Genomic DNA, 14139 nt, shown 5'->3' with positions numbered 1-14139 from the left:
AACAAAACTATAGAAAATATAGCATCCTTTCATGTAATGAGCTTGTGCTTTAACATATCCTGAAACACACACACACATGCACACACACAAACACATACCATATATTGAAACAGTATATTTGAAAAACTTAACCTTTATTTGTTCTACATATCAAGGTTTAGACAGGGACTACTGAATCTCATACTGTTCTTTGTGACCAACCAACCTCCCTCTCCCTCCTTCCCTCCCCTCCCCCTCCTCCTTCCTTCCTTCCTTCCTTCCTTCCTTCCTCCCTTCCTTCCTGATACTAGGGATTGAACACAGGGGTTTGAGCATGCTATGCAACTGTTCTACCTCTGAGCTACATCCCCAACCCTTATGTTTTGTGACATTTTTTTCCTATTTCAAGAATGTAGGAAAACAGAGGTAGTACTCAACATCATTACCTTTCTTAGGTTCTAGATACCAAAGTAAGAGCAGTGAGTGATGCACCAGTAAGAAAGGGCTTGCTGTTTATTGGATTATCATTTTCAGAAATGTAAATTTTAGTGTTAGCTTTAATTAGTTTTTTGGAATTAACTGGTGCTTATTCTCAATGACTGTTTTACACTGTAAGATTTCCTGGATATAGTTTCAAATGCTGAATGCTGAAGTTGCCAGTGTCCAGCAAGAAAACATGATTTTTCTATGATCAATAATACGGCACAACCAAAATAACTTGCCTGTCTTTAAAATGAAAAAGACAGGAGATAGAGGGTTTAAAAACAGGAAAAGAAAGCCAAAAGAACCCCAAATGATAGCATCCCCTTCCTTAAAAGATTATCTTCATGTTTAAAAACTGAAAGTGTGCTGAAATTCACCATTGATAAGAAAACTGAACATGTTAGACTCTACTGGACCCTGGCTTCATTGCAGCCTGGTGTATCTGATTCAACGATAAGTTCACATTTTTCTATGTTAAATTCTTTCATACAATAGAACCCTAAAAAAAGAGAATATAGACTAAAGAGTAAGTTGCACAATGAGATTTAATCTATGTAAAATATGTCCCAGAAGAAATGTCTTTTACTTTGATCATATCCCTTGAAACAAGATCCCCTGCTGGAAACCACAATAAAATGAGAGCTTGGGAAAAAACTCATCTGGCAGGCAAGCTTGCTTTTTAAAGTAAAAGTTCACCAAGCCCACCAAGACCATGATCCTGGGGTGGGCTTAATTAATGTCAATGAAATCTTAAAGGTTCCCTGAGGCTTTAAGGGGAAAATAAATCTCCCTCGGTTCTCTGTTTCTTTCTGTCTGAGGTACTCAGGATTGGAGACACTCCACCACCACACGGGCACACACATGTGCACACATCACACATGTGCACACATCACACATGTGTACACACGTGATATATGTCTGTTCTATTGTGATGTGTTTTTTTTAAAAATCTTATTCAGAAACAAATGTACACTAGCATTGTTCTCAACATGGCTTCATACTCTCAGCAGTTATCTTGCTTCTTGTCATCAGAAGGATTTAACTCATTCCTTGTTTCTCTAAGTAAATGGGCACAGTGACATTTCTGCCTTGCTTTTGGGTTTTGTCCTTGACATTGTTCTTTTTTTTGTTTGAGATAAGCCTGCTCAGTTTGCCCAGGCTGGCCTTGAACTCATGATCCCCTTGCCTTAGCCTCCTGTGTGCTGGGATTGGAGGCATGCACTATCACACCCAGCTTTCAGATTTATATTTAATGCACAGTGCTGCTGCTTTGTCAAGCTCAATCGTTATTTTTCATTAAAATTTAATTCCATGTTAAATAGTTCCTCAATGAATTGAAAGAGCTTGACTTTTTCCAAGTATGCACTCCATTTCACTTCATTCAGAGTCAGTGAGATTCTGGACTTGATTTCATATCCTTCTACTAGATACAAATGAATGCAAATGTCAATACAGTGATTAATTTTATTCTATATTGGTTATGTGTAAGAAGACTTACCAAGCATAGGTTCACAAATCATAGCAAAACATGTAGTCTCAGTTATATGGTTAATGCTGATTCACTGGCCTGACAATGACAATTCTAACCTATACACAATCTTGTGATTTTCCATGTGAAACACACACACAAATATCTAAATTATAATGGGTAAGCAGTTGAACCATACCCAGGAAAACAATCATATTCATTCCTCACCTATACTCAGAAAAATGATCATTTTTTTTACTTCTTTTCCAGTTGATTTCCTCCTGCCTTCCAATCACGCCAGCTACAACACGTCGAGCCTCTGAGTAACTTGGAAGAAAAGGGGCAAAGGGGAAAGGGAAGTGGGAAGGGTAGGGGAAAGGAAAGAAGGGAATGGAATTAATATGAGAAAATGAAAAAATGGAAACAAAGTCTTTGTAAATAGGGAGGGGTGGAGGGGTTGAAGGGAGGGCAGGGGAATGGGGAAAAAATAAGAACCAAGATGGATTATGTAAAGGTGCAAATTCCCAAGGATGAATGTCATTATATTGTATACCTTAAAATGTACCAATAAAATTAATAAAAAACTTTTATAATGCAGACTTCAGTTTTCTAAAAATCTCAGAAATACACAAGTGGTCTTAACAATCATGGTGTGACTGCCGTGTGGTTTCATATTGCCTTTGTAGTTTCTAAGACACTCTAACATTATTTAATTAGCTAAAATTTCTCCTCTCTTGAGAAATGGAAACTCAATGAAATGTCAACAATGCTGTCAGTCTGCTTCAGGCTAAACTCATTACACAAGAACTGAAGGTAAAAATAGTCCAAGGCAGAATTCTTTGTCATAATTTTGAGGCCCACACCTTATGTCAATGAAATCCATAAGATTCTAGGCAAATGCTAAATTGGGAAGAGTAGCTAATAAATTATCTCAACAGAGGCAATAATTGATCAGTCCTTGCATAGAAATTAATCTAATTAGGCAAATAACATATTAGGTTCTGTTGGGGATTATCTGAGTACTACATTTATTGCTTGATGAACCTTTGGTTCTGCTCTGACCTGAAAATGGTCTGTGCTGCTCTGTATTTCCAAAATGAATCTTTTACTCTAAGAAAGAAAAAAAAAATCAGTGTCTTTTTAAGCCAAGTACAGCCAGGAATGGAACAAAAGTGCCTTACTTTATCTGAATTTATCACAGAGGTTTGGAATCCATAGACTCATTACTAAAGATAATAAAATTTGCCATTTTCTATTGTCTGAGGATTTATAAAGGCTAAATTTCTTAATTTATTTAAATTGATGATTGGAAAGAGCAAACTACAAAAACAAGTGCTATATACTGAAGGCATGTGAATTACCTCCTTTTCAAGGATAATGCAAATTAGAAATACGTAAAGCTTTGTCTGCACCTGGGGTCTTTAATGAGGATAAAGAAAAATCAGACAGAGATTCTCCTGGGGAAAGAGAGGATCGTTATTTGAATAACCTGCAGTGAATTCTAATCAATGCGACGTGACTTTGAAAATGAATGTGGTCTTTCAACCCGCTGTACTTGAGCTGTAATATTAATCATAACTTCATGGTAGAGTAAAGCTTATGACAAATGCTTTTCCAGTGGACTCAGAGTGGCCTGGGTAATGCCAAAGAAATATGGAGCCATGGAAATACAAGGGCTCTTCCCTTTGGCTCCTTGCTAGCCAATTTATTGGCTAGTGCATTCTGTTATCTTTCTTTGATTATCTCAAAAGAGGTTGATGTAAATTGCATGTCATAACAGTAATTGTTCTCTTTTTTTTCAAAGGTGACATTTTCCATGTAGTGTATTTCCTGACACGGTCTTAGGAGTGTTATTTAACATTAAATTATACCAGGAAGCTGGTGTGCCAATCTGCTAAGGATGCATTAAGCAGCCCAGAAAACCTCTGCAGCACAGAAGGAATTGGAGCTCTGCCCCAGTAGAGCCCTGAATTCTCATAAGTGCATCCTGGACCTGAAGAAGGTTGAATATAAACATAGCAGATTTCCTGGTATGCTAGATAGAAAAGTGATGCTGACTTAAATAATAATTTTCAAAAAAATCAGTTATCAACTATTTTCCATCTTAAAAGAAAATGTAATTAGTTTTTGACAAGTTGACATTAAAAGGCTTACAGCAGAACACAATGTGTTAAAGCTGAATTCTCAAGAACCATAGGAGGAAGGAAGATGATGATAAAATAAACATCTTAAAATAATTTAAATAATTTTTGTCTGGAAGTTATTCCCAGGAAAGAAGAGGAGTGCATATTTGTGTTAGCCTGATGGAAACTACGTAGGCGTCAGAGCTGTCATCCTGGCCTGGCCATTGCTGTCACTGTGATGTTCTAAAGTGAAGCACAAACGGTGCCCCTTGTGAGGTCATCAGTGTGTGACATCGGCTGGGGATGCAGCCATGTTTGTCAGCAAAACAGAAGCTGATTCCTCAAATATACATTCTCACCAGAGTCCTTGCTAATCTGAGGACAGATACAAAGCTTACTCTTGTTTTCTAGAATTTGGGGACCAGAGCCTTCCCAAATCATGTATGTTTTATCTCTTGCATCAATGTTGCAGTCGAATCATCATGGAAACACAAATGCAATATATAGAATGTAAAAGAAATGTGTGTGGCATGTATACACATATATGCAGATGTAGATATGTATAAAATATGAAAGGCACATGACAGGTATATGTATATAGAGATGGAATGTAAACACTATTCTATATGTATATAGATACAATAGAGGAAAATAGGTGGGTCACTGAGTTGAAGTTTCAATCCATAACATCATGGCCCTCATTTACATTCATTTATGTTTCTTAGCATGTGTTCTTTAGTGTCACTTTAATATTCTTTGGCTGATAGTTTTATTTCTACTGAAAATTATTCACAACAAATTTATAACTTGTTTTACATATGATTTTAATTTCTAATCCCAATGCTGATGATGTCCAATATTCTTTTATTTTTTCCTTTTGCAATGTGCTAAGAAAGTAGACACTACACAAAATACATACTGGTTTGACCTCCATATTAAAGATGAGAATTCAGAGTTGTGATGTTTAATTAATATGTCAACTTGATTAGGCCATAGAATACCCACTGACTAGGTTAAATGTTATTTCTAGGTGTGTCTTTGAGAGTATTTCTGGATGACATAAGCATTTGAATCATGAGGCTGAGTTAAGCAGATTGTTCTCCTTAATATGAGTATGTGTTTATATAGTCTGTTTCCTGTTGCTATTACTGAATATTATAGACCTGGAAATTTAAAAAGAACAAAGGTTCATTTAGGTCATGGTTTCAGAGCTTGAGGAGCTCACAGTTAAGGGCTGCTTCTGGTGAAGATCCTGCTTCTGATAACTTTCTAGTTCAGGGCGTCACAGGGCCAGATAGTCAAACTGGCTTTTAAAATAGAACCACTCTCAAGACAATCTATTAATCAATTAACTCATAAATGGATTATTCCAGTTATGGTGAACTTAGAACTTTCAATGATACAAACAACCACCAGTGGCATGAGTGCCATAGGGTCACAACCACTGGATTATTCCATTCATGATACACAAAGCTCTCATCATCCAATCACCTCTTAAAGGTCCCACCTGACCCCAGTTTTGAATATTTCATAAAAGGGATGAAATTTCAAAATGAACTTTGGTGGCAACATGCAAATGGTGGCAATGGGCGTCATTCAATCTGCTGGAGGCATGAATAAAATAAAAATATGAGGAAGGGAGAATTTGTGCTTTCTCTTTGTGTGATATCTTGAGCTGGGTATTGAGTGGTCTTCTGTCCTTGAACTGAGACTGACACATAATCTTTCTTGGTTCTCAGTCTGCAACTATCCCGCTGGTCTCCCCACCCCCTCTCTGTCTGTCTCTTGTGTGTGCGTGTTATTGGTTCTGTTTTTCTGGAGAACCCTGATACAAGGGTCTTAGAGATGCTATGTTATTTTCTCAATTTATTCCAAGTTGTAAGTGGCAGAGCCAGAAATAAAATCTATACTCCTGATATTAGCATTTCATGATTTTTGGTTGTACAACCATTACTATAATCTAATTTTAGAACATTTTTATCTGCCCAGTAAAATACTTCATGCCTGCTTACAGTTAATCTCTGTTACTACCCTTAGCCCTAGGCAACCACTAATCTATTTCTGTCTCCATAGGTTTGCCTTTTCTAGACATTTCATGCAAATGGAATCATATGATATGAGGCCCTTTGTGTCTGGTTTCTTCCACTTAACATAATGTTTTTGAGTTTCATCTATGTTGTTACCTCATGCTTTTTATAATCCATTTGTCTACTCTTCACTCTGCTCATTGCTTCCACTCTATTTTGAGCCATTTCTATTTTGATCTCAACTTTGGATGGGAGGCAAAGATATGCACTATAGCATAGGGGAGAGAACCCTGGGATCGAGGAAGAAGATCTGGGTTTCAATCAAATGAGCAAGACATTTCTCTCTTTCAACTAACTCTCCAGTAAAATCTTGTTTTCTGAGAATATAAAAAGGGATCAGGCCCATAGTAGTGTTCATAGAGTCACCTAAAATTATACTTTTTTATTATTATATTTCATGATGTGAGCAAAAATCCTTGAATATTTCAATTTTAACAAAACTTATTACAGTAAAAGATACATTGCCAAGAATGATGAGTTATGTGTGTATGAAGCAAGGGGGAATATTTAAAAACATTTTTTATTTTTAATTTTTTCTTTGGTACATGTGTGTAGTATGCAATGTTTACATTCCTTGTGTAGAATTGGTGCATGTACATAACACATCTTAATTAATTTTTTCCACACGTTTTTCCTTACCTCCCTTCTCCTTTCTCCATCTCTTGATTCTCTTTACATTTGAGAAATATCTGTCTCCCTTCTTCCTATTATCTATCTTTTATTATTCTCTTATTTGTAATTTAGGTTTCTCATATGAGAGAAACCATATGACATTTAAGCTTGTGTGTCTGATTTATTTCACTTAACATTATGGTCTCAAGGTGAATACATTTTTCTACAAATAACTCGTTTATCTTCCTATACAGCAGAGTAGAACTCCACTGTGTGTAAATAACACATTTTCTTTATGCATTCATCTGCTGGTGGTCATGGGGGACTAATGGTAATGTGGCTTTTACAGCAAAGCATTTTTAAACATTTTAAATATTCACCACATTTTAAATTACCCCTCACTGATCAATTGTTCATGGCAATTTCTGTCAAATAAAAACATTATGATGTGTCATCACCCACCTTTTTTGCTGGATCTGGCACTGCGCAGCTTCTGAGTCTTCCCCCAAATCAAAATGATCACGAAAGGTAAATATTTTGAATCCATTCAAGACATCAAACAGCAACTAAAGACAGTCATGAAAGAGGGCTTCCAGAACTGCTTCAGAAAGTGGCTAGAATAAGATAAGTGTGATTAAAGGAAGAGGGAATATTTTGAGGGGAATATATAGCAGTGTGTCTTCTATTATAATAAAATTTTAAAATGTAACAATTCACCATATTGCTTTATTTTACTTCATTGTATCATAGCATCATGAGGTAAATGAACCAAGTTTTTAAAATGAAATAATCTCTATATTCAAAGAATTTTGAATTTATGTGAGAAAGATTGATTAATATCATCTCAATATTTGGGCTAGGGATTTAGGTCAGTGGTTCCGCCACCTGGCTCACAAGCCCAAGGTCCCAAGTTCAACCCCCAGTAACTACCCCCAAATTATAAATATTTATATGTAGTCTCAATAGAAGTAAGAAAATCTAAAATTCTTCTGTTCAAGTCACTATTCCCTAAACTAATCCCAAATTGAAATTTGTGGACACAAATCATAGGCTTTAATTACACAAATCTCATGAACCATTCCCAAATTTTATTTAAGTAGAACATAGTGATGACCATTAGTCCCAAATTGTGGAAACTGCAAAAGAATCACCTATGCTTTAAAAATGCCAAATCTTAAACCTACTAGGATTATAGCTTAAAAATTATTGAACACTAACATGGTTGGATGATGGCTCTGATAGCTTGCTGCTTGTTTCACTATTGTTCACACTTTAACCCTGAGCTTGGCACTCTCAGACTCTTGTATTAACTTTTTATGTTTCACTCTTCTTTGTGTCTGTGTAGTGTGCTTTAAAAGGAGGTTGTATCCTTCATGGTGCTTAAGAAATGGGCTGCTATGGGGAAGATACCCAGCAGGGGAATAACCGGGTCAAATGGGACTTCCAGTCCTAGTTCTTTGAGGTATCTCCATACTGATTTCCACACTGCTTGCACCAGTCTACACTCCCACCAGCAGTGGAGCAGGGCTCCTCTCTCCCCACAGCCCCACCAGCATTTGTTATTGGTTGATTTCATGATAGCAACCATTCTTTCTTGAGTGAGGTGGAATCTCAGTGTTGTTTTCACTTGCATCTCTTGAATGACCAGTGGTGTTGAACATTTTTTTCATAAGTTTATTTGCTATTCTACTTCTTTGTCTGAGAAATTTCTGTTCATTTCAGATGCCCATTTTGGGATTGGGTCTTTAAATTTGGGAGGTCTGATTTTTTAAAGTTCTTTATAGATTCGAGATAGTAGACCTTTGTCTGAGGAACAGCAGGTGAAGAATTTTTCCCACATTGTGGGTTGTCTCTTCACACTGCTGGTAGTTTCTCTTGCTGTGCAGAAGCTTTTTAATAAGAAGAGATCCCACTCGTTGATTGTGCTAGTTCATGGGCAACTGAGGTTTTGTTCATATAATCTTTTCCTACACCAATATCTTCAAGAGTTCTACCTAACCTCTGTTCCAGACTATTCAGTGTTTCTATTTTAATATTTAGATCTTTAATCCATTTTGATTTTAATTTAGTGCATGGTGAGAAATATAGGTCTAGTTTTAAATTTTTTTTACACTGATTACAAGGAATTATTTTAATTTTGAAAAATACCGTGGAAACTAGTATTGTGTATTTCAGAACTACACTGACATATTCTTTGGGAATAAGGAAATTTGGGGAATAAATTTTCCCTCTGAGAATTAAGCCAAGAAATCAACACATAAGAGGGTAAAGCAGATACATATATGACCACTTGAAACAGACAGAATATCTATCCCCTTGGTCTATAAGATTTGACTATAACCTGATTATTTATGAATACCTATGGGCTCAACCATGTGGTCAGCCATAAAAGAACAGAAAAGAGAGAGGCATTGACAGCACTCATCTAAATACTACCTAGGGAGGCGAGATTATTAGCCAGGAACTTTTCTATAATTGGTAAAACAAGATGTTTAGAAGTGGATGAAACTAATCCTGTTGAGAAGAAAACATAAATATTTAAGATACAGGAAAGAGAAAGGAAAATCTATAACATAGATTTCCTGAAAAGACAAACGCTGGGATCCAAAGCACAGATAGAGAAATTGACCTTGGATAGGGAGAGACATCCCTTCTATCCTGACACAGGGTCAACAGGGCTGGATGAGAAGAGACATACATGGGTTTGGAAAGAGTCAGAGAAACATTTGCTGTTTCCTCAAATATCGAGGTGCCATATTTTGAGGTAGCAGTCCTGAATGCACTCATTCTTTTTTTTGCCCCATTAAGTATATTGGTACATTTAAGGTATAAAATACATTTACATACATCATTGGGATCTTGTACCATTACACGAGTATCTTGGTTCTTATTTTTTTCCCCTTCCCCTGCCCTCCTTTCACCCCCTCCACCCTTCTCTATTTGCAAAGACTTTGTTTCCATTTTTTTTCCTTTTCTCATATTTTTTCTTTTCCCTTTTTTCCTTTCCCCTACCCCTCCCACTTCCTCTGCTCCTTTAGACCTTTTCTTCCTATTACATAATATCAATTATACCTTTTTAAAATTACAATATCAAGATTTAGAGGACATTACCACAGATTTTACAGAATTTAAAAGGATATAGAAAGAATATTACAAAAATCATTTTTGAAATAAATTTGACAACTTCTACGAAGTACCTTGGAAGATGAAATAATAAAATTGACACTGGAAGAAATATAAAATTTGAATAGCACCTATTAAAGAAATTATATTCCTAGCTTGAAAACCTACCTATATGACAACAACAGGCTCATATACATTTTAACTGATGAGTTATATCAAACATTTAAAGCAGAAAAAAGAAGGAACACTTCTCCCCTCATTTTAGGAAATCAACATTGTTCTAATACTAAAACTGGATAAAGAAAGATAATAGAAGAAAAAGTATGAACATAGATAAAAACTTGTTTAACAAAACAAACTATTAGAAGTCAAATCTGTCAGTATGTAGAAAGTGGTTTTATTATAGGGATGGCAATGTTGGTTCAGCACTGGAAGATCCACACCCAAAAGTCATCATTTTAACAGAGGAAAGGAAAAAGCTATGTGATCCTATCAGTAGTTGCAGAAAAAATATTGGACTAAATTTTCTACACCTGTTCATGGTAAAAGCTATCAGGAGACTAGAAGTAGAACAGAACCTTCTCAACACATAAAAGACATGTACTCCATACTTCCAGCAAAAATGCCTTATAAGAATGGAGAAGATACAATGCTTTCACTCTAAGGTGGGAAACAAGAGCAGATACACCTACTATTCATCTGTCTATTAAACCTTGAAACATAGGCCCAAACCAAAGTAGTCTGGCAATAAAATGACACAATTAGGATAGGATTGGAAAGTAGAAGCAAAATCTTTATATGTAGATGAAATGATCATCTACTAAGAAAATACTAAAAATCTCTAGGAACCCCTAAAACGTGTATTTGAATTTAGCAGGATTAGAAAACACAAGGTATATATATAAATTCAGGTCTATGTATACTTGCTATGAATGAACAATTGGATATTGAAATTTAAAAGTTATGTAGGAGTACAAAGGACCTAGAAAAGTAAAAAGAAAAAGAAAAAAAAAAACAGTGTTGGAAGACGTTTAGTACCCAATTGTAAAACTTCCTCTAAAACTACAGTAATCAAGGCAGTGTTAGTATGAGGAAAGACATATAGATCATTGGAATAAAACAGAGAATCTAGAAATAGAACCACTCATATATGGTGCACTGAGTTTTGAAAGATTATTTAATACTAGCATTTTATAGAATATAAACCCAATTCAAGAGCTGAGGAAAAGATAGTGTTTTCAGCAAGTGGCACTGGAACACCTGGTATCCGTATATAAAAAATTAACCTCAACTCTTTATTTCCATACATAAAAATAACTTGAAAGGATCTATGAACCTAAATAGGAAAGCCTAAAAGTATAAAACTTTAAGAAGAAATTATAAGGGAAAATGTTTATGAATTTAGGGTAGGCAAGAACTTCCTAGGATACAAAAAGCATGATATATAAGAGAAAAAAATTGATAAATGAGATTCCATCAAAATTTAGAACTCTTACAGCTCATTAATAGACAACCTAATTAAACAGTAGACATAAGAAGATGATAAATAGCCAGTACAGCACAAGGAAAGGTGTGCAACACTAGAATCAGAAAAATAATAATCAATACAATAAAAAGATTGAATTAGGGAGATGAACTTTAAAGTTTTAAAAGACTTGTCATGACTTTTTCTTTTTGTTGGAGTCTCCCCCTTTGCGTTTAATTTGTCATGCCCAATGGATTCATTCTGCTGGGCTTTCTGGGGTTGTGATCCTCATTGTCTTTTCCTAGGGTATTGTCTAAAATTTTTTGGAGTGCGGGTTTGGTATTCATGAAGTTCCTGAGGTGCTCTTTATCATGCAAGTATCTTATTTCTCCATCAATTTTGAAAGATAGTTTTGCAGGATACATCAATCTGGGTTGGAGGCTGTTTTCCTTTAGGGCTTGAAATACATCACTCCAAGCTCTTCTTGCCTTGAGGGTTTGCATTGAGAAGTCTGCTGTGATTCTGATGGGCTTTCCTTTGTATGTGATTTGTTTCTTTTCTCTCACTGCTTGTCGAACTTTGTTCTTCTGTTGGATTTCTGGAATCCTAATTATTTTATATGCCTATGTGTAGATTTTTTTTGATTTAGGCTAGCTGGAGTCCTATATGCCTCACTTATCTGTATGTCAAGTTCTTTTCCCCTCCTTGGGAAGTTTTCTGCCATCACTTCTGTGAACAGTTTTTTTATGTCATCTACACTCTCTCCTCTTTCTTCATTGACTCCAGTCAGTCTTATGTTATTCTTCTTTGCATCATCTAGCAGCTGCTGGATTGATTTCTCATGATCCCTTACAATTTTAAAGCAATTTTTCTTTTCCTGGTCACTAATTGCAATCTTATCTTCTATATCTGAAATTCTATCCTCACATTGGTTCATTCTGCTTCATAGACTTTTGATGGAGTTTTTAATCTCCTGGGAATCTGTTTGCATCTGTTTTATGAATTCCATTTGTTTCCTATGTTGGGTTCCCATCATGTTCCTCAGATCCTCTAATTTTTTTATCTGTATCCACTCTTGATTTATTAATGATGTCTTTCACTATGACCACAATCTTTGCTGTTATCTGAGTAATTATTTCTGATTTCATTTTTTCCATATCCTCTTTTGTTGCCAGTTCAGGGAGTCCAGGTGGTTGAGTATCAGATTTTTCCATCTCATTTCCCTTTGGGGTTGCTGTAGGTAATCTGGAAGTCTGTTTTTGAGGCTTATTTACATGTCTTCTCATTTCCATGGGGCGGGGGTGTGCTTCTGGAGCCTGTGAGGCTTACCTTCTCTGCCCTAAGCACATGGAATGGTGGCGGGGGGAGCCTCCTCCTGGGTGCTGGGATTGACTCACCTTCTCTGCCCTAGGAAAGTGGAATGGTGGTGGGGGAGCCTCCTCCTGGGTGCTGAGATTGGCTCACCTTCTCTCCCCTAGGAGTGTGGAATGGTGGCAGGGGAGCCTCCTCCTGGGTACTGGGATTGACTCCCCTTCTCTGCCCTAGGAGTGTGGAATGGCGGCAGGGTAGCCTCCTCCTGGGTGCTGGGATTGGCTCACCTTCTCTGCCCTAGTTTTCATTTTTGACAAGTTGAAACCCAATTTTTCCAGCACCATTTATTAAAGAGGCTATATTTCCTCCAGTGAGGGTGTTTGGCTCCTTTGTCAAAGATGAGATGACTGAGTGTGTCTGGAGTTGTTTCTGCATCTTCTAATCTGTTCCACTGGTTCCCCTGCTGGGTATCTTCCCCAAAGAATTAAAAGAATCATACCACAGTGATATATGTGCACCCATGTTCATAGTAGCACAATTTGTAATAGCTAAAACTTGGAAGCATCCCAATTTCCCATCAACTGGAGACTGGATAAAGAAAATGTGGATTTTTAAAATAAAATGGAGTACTATACAGCCATAAAAAATGAGAAATTAGAGACATTTATAGCTAAATGGATGCACAGTGAGGTGATACTCAAGTGAAATAAATAGGACAAACATGTAAATATCAAATAGTTTCTCTAGTGTGAGAAGCTGAAAGTGTAAATAAGTACTAAAAGGTATAATAGATAATGTGAAAAAGGAATAAAAGTGGCAAAGGGGAAGGGGAAGTGGATGTGGTAGGGGAAAGGAAAGAAGGGAATGGAATTAATATGAGAAAATGAAAAAATGGAAACAAAGTCTTTGTAAATAGGGAGGGATGGAGTGGTTAAAGAGAAGGCAGGGGAAGGGGGAAAAATAAGAACAAAGAGAGATATGTAAAGGTGCAAATTTCCAATGATGAATGTCATTAAATTGTATACCTACCATGTACCAATAAAATAATATTTAAAAAAGAAGAAATGGGCTGCTAGAGCACTACCTGTTCAGAACCCCATGATGGTAATGTTTCTTTTTTTCCTGTGTGTTTTCCACTAATACTAATTACAGACTCATGGATGCATCACTCATCATAAACAATGTTGCCAGTTTCTATCAAGTTTACAGCATTTAATAAATGTAAAAGTCATTATTTTCATCAATTCCAAAGGTAAAGAATGTATTTATAGTAAAATTTGAAAACCAAACTTTAATGAAAACCAAACTTGAGTGAAAACAGCTCTTAGATACTTTACCCAGACCAGGGTAAAAATTCTAGAATCATATCTTAAATTCTCTATTATCCTGAAAGGCTATGGGTAGCCTCCAATATCCATTATCCTCTTCTTTCTTTAGTCTATCATTGTAGAATATTAGCTGAGCCTATGGTTATGCAGTATCCCTTGC

The 14139-nt window shown here is 36.1% G+C and overlaps 1 protein-coding gene across 12 annotated transcripts in view; it reads right to left on the bottom strand.

Moving 5' to 3' along the window:
• LOC147822412 (protein CBFA2T1-like) overlaps positions 1–14139 on the bottom strand; it is an 87705-nt gene that overhangs the window by 17772 nt on the left and 55794 nt on the right. For 5 of the 12 annotated variants that reach the window (XM_087196845.1, XM_087196849.1, XM_087196855.1 and 2 more), the window contains 2 exons: positions 7215–7366; positions 2159–2360 (listed from right to left, as the gene is read on the bottom strand). Coding sequence is in view for 5 of the 12 variants with exons in the window: in XM_087196849.1 (XP_087052975.1) it covers positions 7319–7366 (48 nt within the window). In the remaining 7 variants the exon portion in view is untranslated. The other 7 variants (XM_087196846.1, XM_087196850.1, XM_087196847.1 and 4 more) reach the window with 5 other exon arrangements.

This window comes from Heterocephalus glaber, unplaced genomic scaffold (genome assembly GCF_053883595.1).
Source record: "Heterocephalus glaber isolate CG9 unplaced genomic scaffold, H.glaber_assembly_v1.0 deba00001623, whole genome shotgun sequence".
Lineage (NCBI taxonomy): Eukaryota > Metazoa > Chordata > Mammalia > Rodentia > Bathyergidae > Heterocephalus > Heterocephalus glaber.
The sequence above is the reverse complement of the archived record's forward strand: the minus strand, read 5'-3'. Positions and strand labels throughout refer to the sequence as shown.